The sequence below is a fragment of the Heterodontus francisci genome, chromosome 20 (genome assembly GCF_036365525.1).
Source record: "Heterodontus francisci isolate sHetFra1 chromosome 20, sHetFra1.hap1, whole genome shotgun sequence".
Taxonomy (NCBI): Eukaryota; Metazoa; Chordata; class Chondrichthyes; order Heterodontiformes; family Heterodontidae; genus Heterodontus; species Heterodontus francisci.
The window spans coordinates 45,811,696-45,823,768 of record NC_090390.1 but is presented as its reverse complement, the minus strand read 5'-3'; the positions used below and the strand labels follow the sequence as shown (position 1 = coordinate 45,823,768).

The following is a 12,073-nucleotide window of genomic DNA, read 5'->3' as shown; positions in this document are numbered from 1 at the left end:
GAGTCAGAGGATATACTAAAATGTGTGAAGTGTGAAATGTGCAACACTTAAAGAAAGCATGCATTTTAAAAAGTATCTATTTTATGAAAGACCTTTAATATATGTAGGAGATAGGCCAAGGCATTACTAAGGTGAGTGGCAGGATGCAATGATTTAGAAGAACAGAATTAGTTAATTAAGTAAATCAGAGTTAAGCAGGTGGGTCATATACCTGAGAATCTGTGAATTGAATAATATTGGAGTCAATGAATAAATAATAAATTAAATAAGTACTATCAGAGGCACAGAATAATATAAATATAACATTGGGAAGCAGAAATCAAATGAATGACAACAGAGCTGTAGAATTAAATAAATTAATATTGGGGTGAGGAATAAAATACTATTGTGATGAGAAATTAAGTAAAATCAAGGCCAGGTATGAAATAAATACCAAAATCACACAATTAAAAATAATATTCGAGCTGGGAATGGAACCAATACCATTGGAGTCACAGAATGAAATAAATAATGGTGGGCTGACTCCAGCTACTCAAATCACAGCTGCACCTATTGGTAACTACAGTAACAGGCAGGTAGGCTTGTCCCATTATAAAAATGTCAACTATAACTAATAACAGCAATTTCTATTGATCTGCGAGGTACATTTCATTGCTTCCTATGGGCTGAAGAATGGAAAACTAGCTGTCATATTTTTGTAAGGCTGCAATTTCATAACAGCAGGGTAACTTGGTTTGGAGATGGGATTTTTTGTTATAAACAGAACTTGGCTGTCTGCAAGATTTTTAAGGTTAATCACTGGTGCTCTAAAAGGATTCTGCCTTTATTTTCACTTTAATAAATTAGCTACTAAACTGAAACATATTAGTAATGTAATACAGTCCAGTGCTCAGGAAGCAAGGTCCAAGACAATAACCCATTGTGCACTGGAATGCAATTTAAATGAAATACAAATATTACTCATGTAGGGGTGGTTAAATTGGCTAACCCCCGCCACGCCCCCCCCCCCCCCCCCAAAAAACAGGCATTGGGATTACATTATGTGATTAGCCCGTGCCCATTCATGGCACTGCAGACAGCATAGCAAATTTATGCTGCTTGCTGCTTTAAATGATTGCTGCATGCAGCCAATGCCACCCACTTTGTTCACTGGCTGCGCACATCAGCAGGCACTCAAGATCAAGAGTGGCTTGTGCTACTTAAAGGCTGGAACAAGTGGTGGAAGTTTTTGGAAAACTGAAACAGGGCTGTGATACTTTGAACAATATCTGAACATGTGAGAGTGCATGCACCAAAGTTTTCAGACAATGCACTAGAGGTCTTGGTACCAGGTGTGGAAATAAGGAGAGACATCTGTATCTAAGGAGGAACAGGAGGCCCTCCAGATATATGCTAAGGAGGCAGTGAGAAGTAGTACTGGTAGAGGTCAATGCCAGGGGTGTTGCTCCAAGAACATGGATGCAGTGCAGGAAGAAGTTTAACAATCTCACAAAATTGACACGTTGAGTTTATTTTCAAATGGCACATCATGCCCACTATACCACTAGCCTCATTCACTGTTCAATTCTCTACAACCCCCATCACCCACGTATCAACAATCTCTATCAATTAGTACTCAACCCTTCAATTCAAATGCTTTACCTCACCTAACACACCTAGCACTGTTGCAAGCTCTGTACACACTACTCTTAGCTTGCACACACTGGCAGCTATTCAAATATGCCAGCCACATTACGCAAACATACTGTAGGATACTCAATGACACACTTCCCTCCTTCTTGCAAGAGAATGTGGCACAAACAGCAGGCAGCAGGAAAGAACTGGAGGAGGACAAGTACATTTACATGTTTTAACCTGCAATGACAGGAAAGGGTATTGTTGAGGCTGTGGTCACTGGCTGAGCTGGAAAGATAAATGATCATGGTATTTGCATAGTTCATCCTCCTCCCCCTCTCATCCCACTTCTCCCCCATTTCACAATCTCTTCACTCAAAAGCTGCAGATGGTGTAAGCACACAATTCTTACTTTCTCCTCTCTCCTCACAACCCATGTCCCGTTTTCATTTCAGATACCCAAGAATTGGAACCTTCCCAGTCAGAACAGGAAAAGGAAAAAGATAGTGAGATGAAAAGACACTGTCACTCAACCCTTCACTTGTAGCTGCCAGCTAAGAGACTGACACTGTTATACACCAGTAAACCCAATGGAAAAAAACAATGTTAACACTGTCCATGTGTAATAACAAAGTGCCTTTTTATCCTATGGATTAAAACTTGATTTATTTTAACTCAGCATCTCTTTGCACAAAGCTGCCCCTCGAACATATTGTAAAACTTTGGTTGAATTTAAAAGCCAGGATAGAGAGAGCTGCCCGTGGCGAAACACCAGATACAAGTGTGCAGTAGTCAAGGTGGGAGGAAAGTGCTCAGTGCAGATGCCAGCTTGGCTGAGGGCCAGGTTGCACACTAGATCTGCTACAGTGGAGTCAGATGTGGGCTTCAATGGGCCAGGCTACAGGTCGTCAGTGATAGAGGAAAGATAAGAAATATGGAACTGTGAATTGAGAGGTGTGGTTGAGATTACTAGGATCACTCCAGAGTGTCCAGTCAGAAGCATTGACTGAGGACGCCAATGGTGTGCTCTATAATATTACCTGTGGCAGCATGACTCACACTGTAGGCCGGCTGTGCAGATGTGCAAGCTTCCAGATCAGAATCATATGCTATATTTTGAATAGATAACCATTGTCATTCAGTAGCCAGCCTCTGACTTTCTGTGGTGCATCAAATACATGTGGCACAAAGGACTGCACGGAATGAAGGAATCACGGCCGCTGCCAGAATAACAGGCATCCACTTGTACGATGCATTTTCTATGGTCACACTCCAGCTGCACAATGAGGGACTGCAATTCCTTTCAGTTCATGAAAAAGGCTGAATTCACATGAGGCACACACAAGGCAATGTGCATACAATCAATTCTACCTTGTAGCAGAAGGAAGTCACCAATCCATGCAAACCCTTGTGCTCGCTCAACCTGCTTGTCTCTGGCAAGAGAGAATGAGATTAAATTGATTCTTTGTGTACAGAGAGCCTCAGTGACATCCCTTACGCAACAGTGCAATGCAAACACTGAGAAGCTGCCTACATCTCCAGCAGCATTTTGGAAACAGCCAAATGCATAACAGTGACCAGCCATGCTGTCCTTTCCTGCTTTGAAGTTGCAGTTCTGACTGCAGCAGTTGGCAAATGTCAGTCACAACCCCTTTTATGAAGCGGAGAATTCTCAAGCATTGGTTCTCATTGAAGTTGAAGTCAGAAAATTGCTCCCTAAAGACCTTTGGTGGAAATGGCCTCCTGCTGAAAGACCTCCTCCTCTTATTCTTCTCCTCCTTCACGAGCAGCTTGTCCTGCTCTCTTCTTTCTCCCAGTCATGCTCAATTCCCAGAAGAAGCTCCGTCAGGCCACCCATGTCTGGAAGCAACTTGTTTCAGCACTAGCTTTTAAGTGAACAGAAAAGTACTTTAGCACCAGCCAGACTACTTCCTGCAGATCTTCCAAATTTTACCAAGTATAGGAAAGCTCCAAAAATAGGTACAATTGCAGTCAGAAGAAACTAATCTGTCAGTAGTTCATTATCCCTTTAAATACTGCTGGTTGGGGCAGGGTGGAGGATTCCTTCATTGTATTTGTCATGTTCAGCTATGTGAGGTTAAGATAGAACATTAGCTAGTGTGTGCAATTGGAAAATGGCAGCACTGACATCAAATCTGTATTGCACAATGATTCGCGTCATGATCCACCTGCTCTGCAAGTTGCCGGCGGTCATTAGATGCACGCGCAAACCCCTTTACCAAGAGGCGCCCTGCATTCTTCCCATCAGAAGTGTGCATGAGTATCTTGGACTCCATTTTTCAGTGTTAGGTGGCCATGTAGCACCTAAAAAACATGCTAACCAGCCCAATTAGTCCCTCTTGCATTTACACAGTAAGTATTGTGACTTTTCAACCACCAATTTTCTAAAAAAACTGTTACACAATTAATTTCAGCTTGCAGAGCAGGCGGATCATGACGTGTATTAGTGTGCAATACAGATTTGACGCCAGTGCTGTCATTTTCAAATTGCACACTCCAGCTAATACCCTGTCTTAACCTCACATAGCTGAACATGACATTAAATGCGATGAAGGATCCCCCCCCATCCCCCAACTAGCGTTATTTAAAAGGATGATGAACCTACAGGTTAGTTGCTGGATTATTTCTTCTGACTGCAGTTGTACATATTTTTGGAGCTTTCCGATACTTGGTAAAGTTTGGTAAAATCTACAGGAAGAAGTCTAGCTGGTGCTAAAGTATTTTTCTGCTCATTTAAAAGCTAGAGCTGAAACAAGCTGCTTCTAGACATGCGCGGCCTGATGGAGCTTCCTCTGGGAATTGAGCATGACTGGGAGAAATCTGGGTAGTCTGAGCAAACTGCAGTATTTCCCAGTTCAGCAGCCAGTACCCAGGACAATAACATATACGCTAAATTTATCATGACCTACATCTCTGCAGCTGATCTGGAATAAGGAGCTCCAGGAAAATGGCCGAGGTGCACGAGTGCAATTACTATATATAAAAATATAAAAAGTAGCCCCTGCAGAAGAGGGTATACTGTACTTTGTTTAGAACAATAGAAATTAAAGACGCCTGCTTCTTTCTGGACTTTAAAAAAAAACTAGTCTACAAATACAGTGTAATCATTAAGTACACAGGCCCTTCATCTAAAATAAAGCAGCTATCACACTGTTTTGCCTTACTGTACTCAGTGATACAGCCCACCATATATTTTATATGGTTTGAAATTTTTCCACATAATTTGCCCAGACACGTTAATCTCATTAATTTAACAGTCTACATGGGTTGTGTAATATGTGTTCTCTCTAATCAGTTCTCCTTTCCCTGCTTGCACCCCTATACAAACTGTAATTAGGTTAAGCCTGTCACACACAATTACTAAAGGGGCAATTTCCGTTCCTTATATTGGCCAAGTACACCACATTGAATACGTCGGTCTATAAAAAAAATCCTAAGCAATAAAAGTTTCCATGGAAACCAAACTGCTTCAATGAACAGATGTCCTAAACAAATCAACTGACATAGTTGGTAAAGCCAATGACAATTTTGTTTCACCTTTTAAAAGAAAATTGGTGCTGATTGGGGGGGGGGGGGGGGCACAGTGGCGCAGTGGTTAGCACCGCAGCCTCACAGCTCCAGCGACCTGGGTTCAATTCTGGGTACTGCCTGTGTGCAGTTTGCAAGTTCTCCCTGTGTCTGCGTGGGTTTCCTCCGGGTGCTCCGGTTTCCTCCCACATGCCAAAGACTTGCAGGTTGACAGGTAAATTGGCCATTGTAAATTGCCCCTAGTATAGGTAGGTGGTAGGGAAATATAGGGACAGGTGGGGATGTGGTAGGAATATGGAATTAGTGTAGGATTAGTGTAAATGGATGGTTGATGGTCGGCACAGACTCGGTGGGCCGAAGGGCCTGTTTCAGTGCTGTATCTCTAAACTAAACTAAACTGATGAAACATGTACGTCAGATGAATTCTTCAAGTGACAACCAGGCCAAATCATAATAAGTTGAGAAAGGAGCTAAAGAGGAAATAAGACTGGCAAAGAGAAATTATCAGAATAGAATGGCAGTCAACATAAAAGGGAACCCAAAAATCTTCTACTGGCATGTAAATACTAAGTGGGTAGTAAGAAGTGGAGTAGGGCCTATTAGGGACAAAGACGGCAACATATGCTTAGAGGCACAGAGCAAAGCTAAAATACTTAATGAGTACTTCGTATCGGTGTTTACTAAGAGGGCATCGGTAGAAGCGGAGAGTAGAGGCAATGGATAGGGTAAAATCTGAGAGGGAGGAGGTACTGGAAAGGCTGGCTATGCTTTGGGTAGATAAATTACCTGTTGCAGATGGTTTGCATCCCAGGTTGCTAAAGGAAGTGGGGGTGGAGTTGGCGGACGGGATGGTAGACAGTGGTGTTCCCCAAGGGTCAGTGCTAGGACCACTGCTTTTTTTGCTATATATAAATAACTTGGATCTTGGAATACAGAGTAAAATTTCAAAATTTGCCAATGATACCAAACTTGGAGGAGTGGCAAATGGTGAGGATGATACAAACTACCTGCAACAAGACATAGATAGGCTAGCAGAATGGGCAGACAAGTGGCAGATGGAATTTAATACAGACAAGTGTGAGGAGATGCATTTTGGCAGAAGGGATAGGGTGAGGCAATATGGACTTAAGGTCACAGTTCTAAGGAGTGTGCAGGTACAGGGGTACGGGCCGGCAGCTCTTAGTCCCAGCAGCACCACCAGGAGCGGTGGCCACTGCTGGGACTGCAGCCCAGTAGACCAGATGGAGCCAGGGGTCGAGGTAAGTTGGGCATGCTTCACCAGGGAGATCGGTCCTTCCCTGGTAAGGATGGAGTGGTCGTTTGAGGGGAGGGGGGAATCTTGGGTCTTGGGGGTGGGTTGGGAGGCAGGAGCAGCCCACAATCAGACACCCTGTGCCCGACTGCCAGGGGCCCCCCCCAACCGCCGCGGCGTGCGGAAAGGCCAGCAGCTATCACTGGGCGGCCTTTCACGTCCCCAGCATGCCCGCTTGCCATGGGTAAAAAGTGGAGGTAGGCGAGGGCCCTTAAGTGGCCACTTAAGGGCGTTGATTGGCCTTGGGCAGGCGGGCCGTTCCACCCTCCCCCTCCCCGACCGCTGTAAAGCTGACCAGATGAGGGAGCGGGGCGGGTAGGCCTCCCGGAGCCTCCTGCTCAATTTTACGCCACCACCATCCGATCTGCTGAGGCGCCGTAAAATTCAGCCCAATGTTTTGGACAAGAGATGCAGGAGGAATGTGAGGAAGAACTTTTTTTACGCAGCGAGTGGTAATAACCTGGAATTCATTGCCCATGAGGGTGCTGGAAGCAGAGAGAATCAATGATTTCAGAAGGAAATTGGATGGCCACTTGAAGGAAATAAACTTGCAGGGCTACGGGGATTTTGCCGGGGGGCTAGGACTGAATGGACAGCTCGGTGGATAGCCGGCATGGACTTGATGGGCCAGATGGCCTCCTTCTATGCTGTAAATAACTCTATAATTTTCTGAATGTGCACTTCTGGCACAGAGCTTCAACTACTGGTAGCACATATTGAGAACATTTAGCCAAACCACCCCCCCCTCACCCCCACCTCAATTTTTTGACTATTAGAAAATTGTGAGAATTCCCGATGTGGCCTTCTGGGGGTGAAGAGTGGTAAGCAGAGACTTTGAGCAAATATTTTGAATCTGTTTTCACAGTAGAAGACACAAAAAGCATCCCAAGAATAGTAGAACATCAAGAGGTAAAAGGGAGGGAGGAATTTAAAACAATCACTATCACGAGAGAAAAAGTACTAGGAAAACTAATCGGACTAAATCATAGAAAGTTTAAGTCACAGAAAGAGGCCATCTGGCCCATCGTGTCGGTGCCAGCTGAAAAATGATCCACCCATTCTAATTCCACATAAAGGCTGACAAGTCTCCTGGACCTGATGGCCTGCATCCTGGGGTCTTAAATGAAGTGGCTGCAGAGATAGTGGATGCATTGGTTGTAATCTTCTAAAATTCCCTGGATTCCGGAAAGGTCCCAGTGGATTGGAAAACCCCAGATGTAACACCTCTATTCAAGAAAAGAGGGAAACAGAAAGCAGAAAACTATCAGCCAGTGAGACTAACATTGGCATTGGGAAAATGCTAGAATCCATTATTAAGGAAGTACTAGCAGGACATTTAGAAAATCATAATACAATCAAGCAGAATCAACATGGTTTTATGAAAGGGAAATTGTGTTTGACAAATTTATTAGAGTTCTTTGAGGATGTAACAAGCAGGATGGATAAAGGGGAACCAGCAGATGTAGTGTATTTGGATTTCCAAAAAGTATTCAATAAGGTGCCACATGAAAGGTTACTACACAAGGTAACAGCTCATGGTGATGGAGGTAATATATTATTTATTTTATTTAGAGATACAGCACTGAAACAGGCCCTTCGGCCCACCGAGTCTGTGCCAACCATCAACCACCCATTTATACCAATCCTACATTAATCCCATTACCCTCTCACATCCCCACCTTCCCTCAACTCCCCTACCACCTACCTATACTAGGGGCAATTTATAATGGCCAATTTACCAATCAACCTACAAGTCTTTGACTGTGGGAGGAAACCAGAGCACCCGGCGAAAACCCACGCAGTCACAGGGAGAACTTGCAAACTCCACACAGGCAGTACCCAGAATCGAACCTGGGTCGGTGGAGCTGTGAGGCTGTGGTTCTAACCACTGCGCCACAGTGCATTAGCATGGACAGAGGACTGGCTAACTAACAGGAAACAGAGTGTCGGAATAAATGGGACATTTTCAGGTTGACAAACTGTAACACGTGGAGTGTCACAGATATCACTGCTGGGCCCTCAACTATTTACGATCTGTATTAATAATTTGGATGAAGGGATTGAGTGTACTGTAGCCACATTTACTGATGATACAAAGATAAGTAGGAAAGCAAGTTGTGAGGAGGACACAAGGAGTCTGCACAAAGATATAGATAGTTAAAGTGAGCGGGCAAAAGTTTGGCAGATGGAGTGGGAAAATGTGAGGTTGTCCACTTTGGTGGGAAGAATAGAAAAACAGAATATTATTTAAATGGAGAGACACTGCAGAATGCTGTGGTACAGAGCAATGTCCTTGTACATGAATCAGAAAATATTAGCATGCAGGTGCAGCAAGTATTTAGGAATGAAACCTTTAACAAAGGGAATGGAATGGGAAGTCTAGTTACAACTGTACAGGGAATTGGTGAGAGCACACAGAGGGTTTGTACTAGAGGTAATTTTACAAAATTGGGCTGTTGCTCTTGAGCCTCACCCAATGGGACTGCGCCTACACGTTAAAATTAACGATGGAAATCTTGGGGCAAGAGGAGAACAAAATAAGTGCTCCTTGTAGGTGAGCCTCCACAATGGAACTGTAATTTTCTAAAATTACTGCTAATGTAACACTAGCAGTATTACAGTTACTATCAATCATCTTTTTAAGCATTACAGAAGTAGTAATAGATACCAAACATCACTATGCAAGTAATCATGTTCTCTTTGCATTGTTTCTATTGTCATCGGCAAAGCTTCGATGTCTGCTTCAAATCAATGTCCATATAAGATCACACAGTCCTCACATAATTGAATATTACAAACATACAAATTAGCAGCAGGAGTAGGCCACTCGGCCCTTCGAGCCTGCTCCGCCATTCAATAAGTTCATGGCTGAACTGATTACTTCACAGTTCCACCTACCCCTGATAACCTTTCACCCCCTTGCTTATCAAGAATCTATCTACCTCTGCCTCAAAATTATTCAAAGACTCTGCTTCCACTGCCTTTTGAGGAAGAGAATTCCAAAGACTCACACCCCTCAGAGAAAAAAAATTCTCCTCATCTCTGTCTTAAATGTGCAACCCCTTGTTTTTAAACAGTGACTCATAGTTCTAGATTCTCCCAAAGGGAAACATTATTTCCACATCCACCCTGTCAAGATCCCTCAGGATCTTGAATGCTTTACATATCCAGAATGAATCATGGCTATGTGCAGCTTTAAAGTGCAGCAGCCACAGAATGCAAGCAGTAAAGACAAAGCATGATGTTCACAGTGATGTTTGAGTGATGATGAGAAGCTGCCCAAGAAGCATAGGTAGGGGTGGAGGAGGGGTGCACATAAAGCCTGAGGAAATTGCTGAGTGAAGTGAAACACTGAAAGGGAACATACTGAAGCTTTTCAAAATCCATGTGTTGCTCATTCAGACTGGAATGTTCTTCATATATTTGTACTGGTGGGAAGGTTGGGATGTGCCATTGTAACATGTTATGAGAAATCCACCTGTTTACATTCTGCAGGTCGAAAACATCTGCTGAGCAGCACTCGAGCATGCATTTGGAAAAGTCGGAGGGGCGAGGGTGGAAAATAAGTATAAGACCATGCATAGATCAATCCAGCAGAATGCAAGAAATACCTGCCAGGCCCAGGAAACCAGCAGTCAAATGTCAGCAGGCTTTAGAAACATATATTGTAGCAATATTTTGTCCCCAGTCTAGCACAACTCAGTCTGAGGCTGAGGGGCCTAACTCCAAAGTGCTAATAATCCTGAGACTGGAATATCATCTGGGATCAGGAGTTCATATACTTGGTAAGCAGAATTAAGTAGTGCTTTGCCCCAATCAATGGGGGAGTCATGGGCAGAAAATCTAGCCCATTGTACCTGGAAGAGGCATACAAAACAGAGGAATACTTTGGTCTTTATTGTTCTTGTTTTCTTCAACAGTGAGCCAGGTAGGCTATCATATTCAAATGTTACTGTAATGCACATCAATTAACAAAAGAGCCATCCCAATAAAGAAGGAAATTCACAACAGCTGAGCATACAATAGGCACCTTACATTATTGCATATTTTGTTAGTTAACAACTAAAGTCCATTTGTGACAGAAGAGTTTCACAATAAAGGTTCACAAAGGATATGCATACTTAACCTAGTCCATTATCGGGATTCATCGCAGCCAGTAAATGGTTAATATGTTTGCAGCACATATTGTACACGTGAAAAGGGGCAAAGGTGTCACTGGATCTGGTTGTCTGCCATGGTGATTCTGTTTACATACAACAGCACTGCTGTCATCCTTCAAAACCTCGCAACTGCTAATCTGCTTTGGTAATACAAGGAGCAGTGCAGAGTTTACTGATATTCAGCCCAAGAATCAACAACACAGGGTTCAATAAATCACAGATCAACAGACTCACCAACTGTCCAATGGAGGGACTGAGAAACCAGTTGAGACGTAAAGAGCAACGGACGGCAGCAAAGCGACTCTGGGGTAACTGTAGACGATGGCAGTGGGGGGAGAGGGGGAAATTAGGCTTGGTGCAGGGTGGGGGGGGAGGGAGCAGTCACAGAAACCAGACCTGGGGGTGGGAGGAAGGGGCGGGAATCAGACCGGGGGACGTGGGGGGAATCAGGCTGGGGGAATTGGGTCTGGGCAGTGGGGTGGGGGGCTGGGGGGAGAACTGGGCTGGGGGGGGGGGGAGAACTGTGCTGGGGGGTGGGGGGAATCAGGCAGGGGGTGGGGGGTATCTGGTCATGGGGGAAATCAGGCTTTGGGGGTGGAAATCAGGCCAGGTTGGGGGGGAGCTTGGTGAAATCAGTCCCAGGGTGGAGGGGACATCATTGCCGGGGTGGAGGGGACATTAGGCCCGGGGGGGGAAACATATGACCCAGGGTGGAGGGGACATCAAGCCCGGAGAGGTGGGTGGCATCAGGCTCGGGGAGAGGTGAAGCATGCCGGGGGTGGGGAATCAAGCCAGGGGTAGGGGGAAATCAGGCCCGGGTGGGGAGGGGGAGGGAAATCAGGCCCGGGTGGGGGTAGGGACAATAGGCCCGGGGTGGGTGGAGGGGGACATCATGCCCGGGCGAAGGTGAAGCCTGCCGGGGGGGGGGGGGGGAAATCAAGCTGGGGTAGGGGAAAATCAAGCCAGGGGTAGGGGGAAATCAGGCTCGGGTGGGGGCGGAAGGGGGGGGGGGAAATAGGCCTGGAGTGGGGGGAAATCAGGCCAGGTTGAGAGGAGGGGGTGGAAGTCAAGCCGAGGTGGGGGTGAGGCCGGGGAGTGATGAAGTGCCTGACCTACCCACCTCTTACACAGCCCTGGCATCGGCCCGCGTCTCCCCAGCCCCGCGGGCCCCGGGGGCACCTACCCTGCAGGCTCTCCTCCTGATTGCTCTGCCTTTCGCTCATTGTGCCGCTTCTGGCAAGCTCGACCCCGGTCCGGTTCAATCCGGCCTGACCCCGGGAGCGCTTCGGTCCCGGCCTGCGAGCTCCGTCCTGGTGATGTAAACAGAGTGAACCCGAAGTGTATGGAGCAACGAAGCGAGCGGAAGAAACCACTCGATCTGACGTGAGTGCTGCCAGCGGAGATTGCGGGTCGGGGGCGTGGCTACAGCGGGGAGGAT

General features: G+C 45.6%; 1 protein-coding gene across 2 annotated transcripts in view; it reads right to left on the bottom strand.

The window, feature by feature from the left end:
- bnip3 (BCL2 interacting protein 3) overlaps positions 1-12,065 on the bottom strand; it is a 60,997-nt gene extending 48,932 nt beyond the window's left edge. For both annotated transcript variants that reach the window (XM_068052710.1, XM_068052711.1), the window contains exon 1: positions 11,819-12,065. In XM_068052710.1, coding sequence (XP_067908811.1) covers positions 11,819-11,858 — 40 coding nt within the window. In that variant the 5' untranslated portion in view covers positions 11,859-12,065. The remainder of the gene's footprint in view (positions 1-11,818) is intronic.
- Between the last annotated feature and the right edge of the window lie 8 nt (positions 12,066-12,073).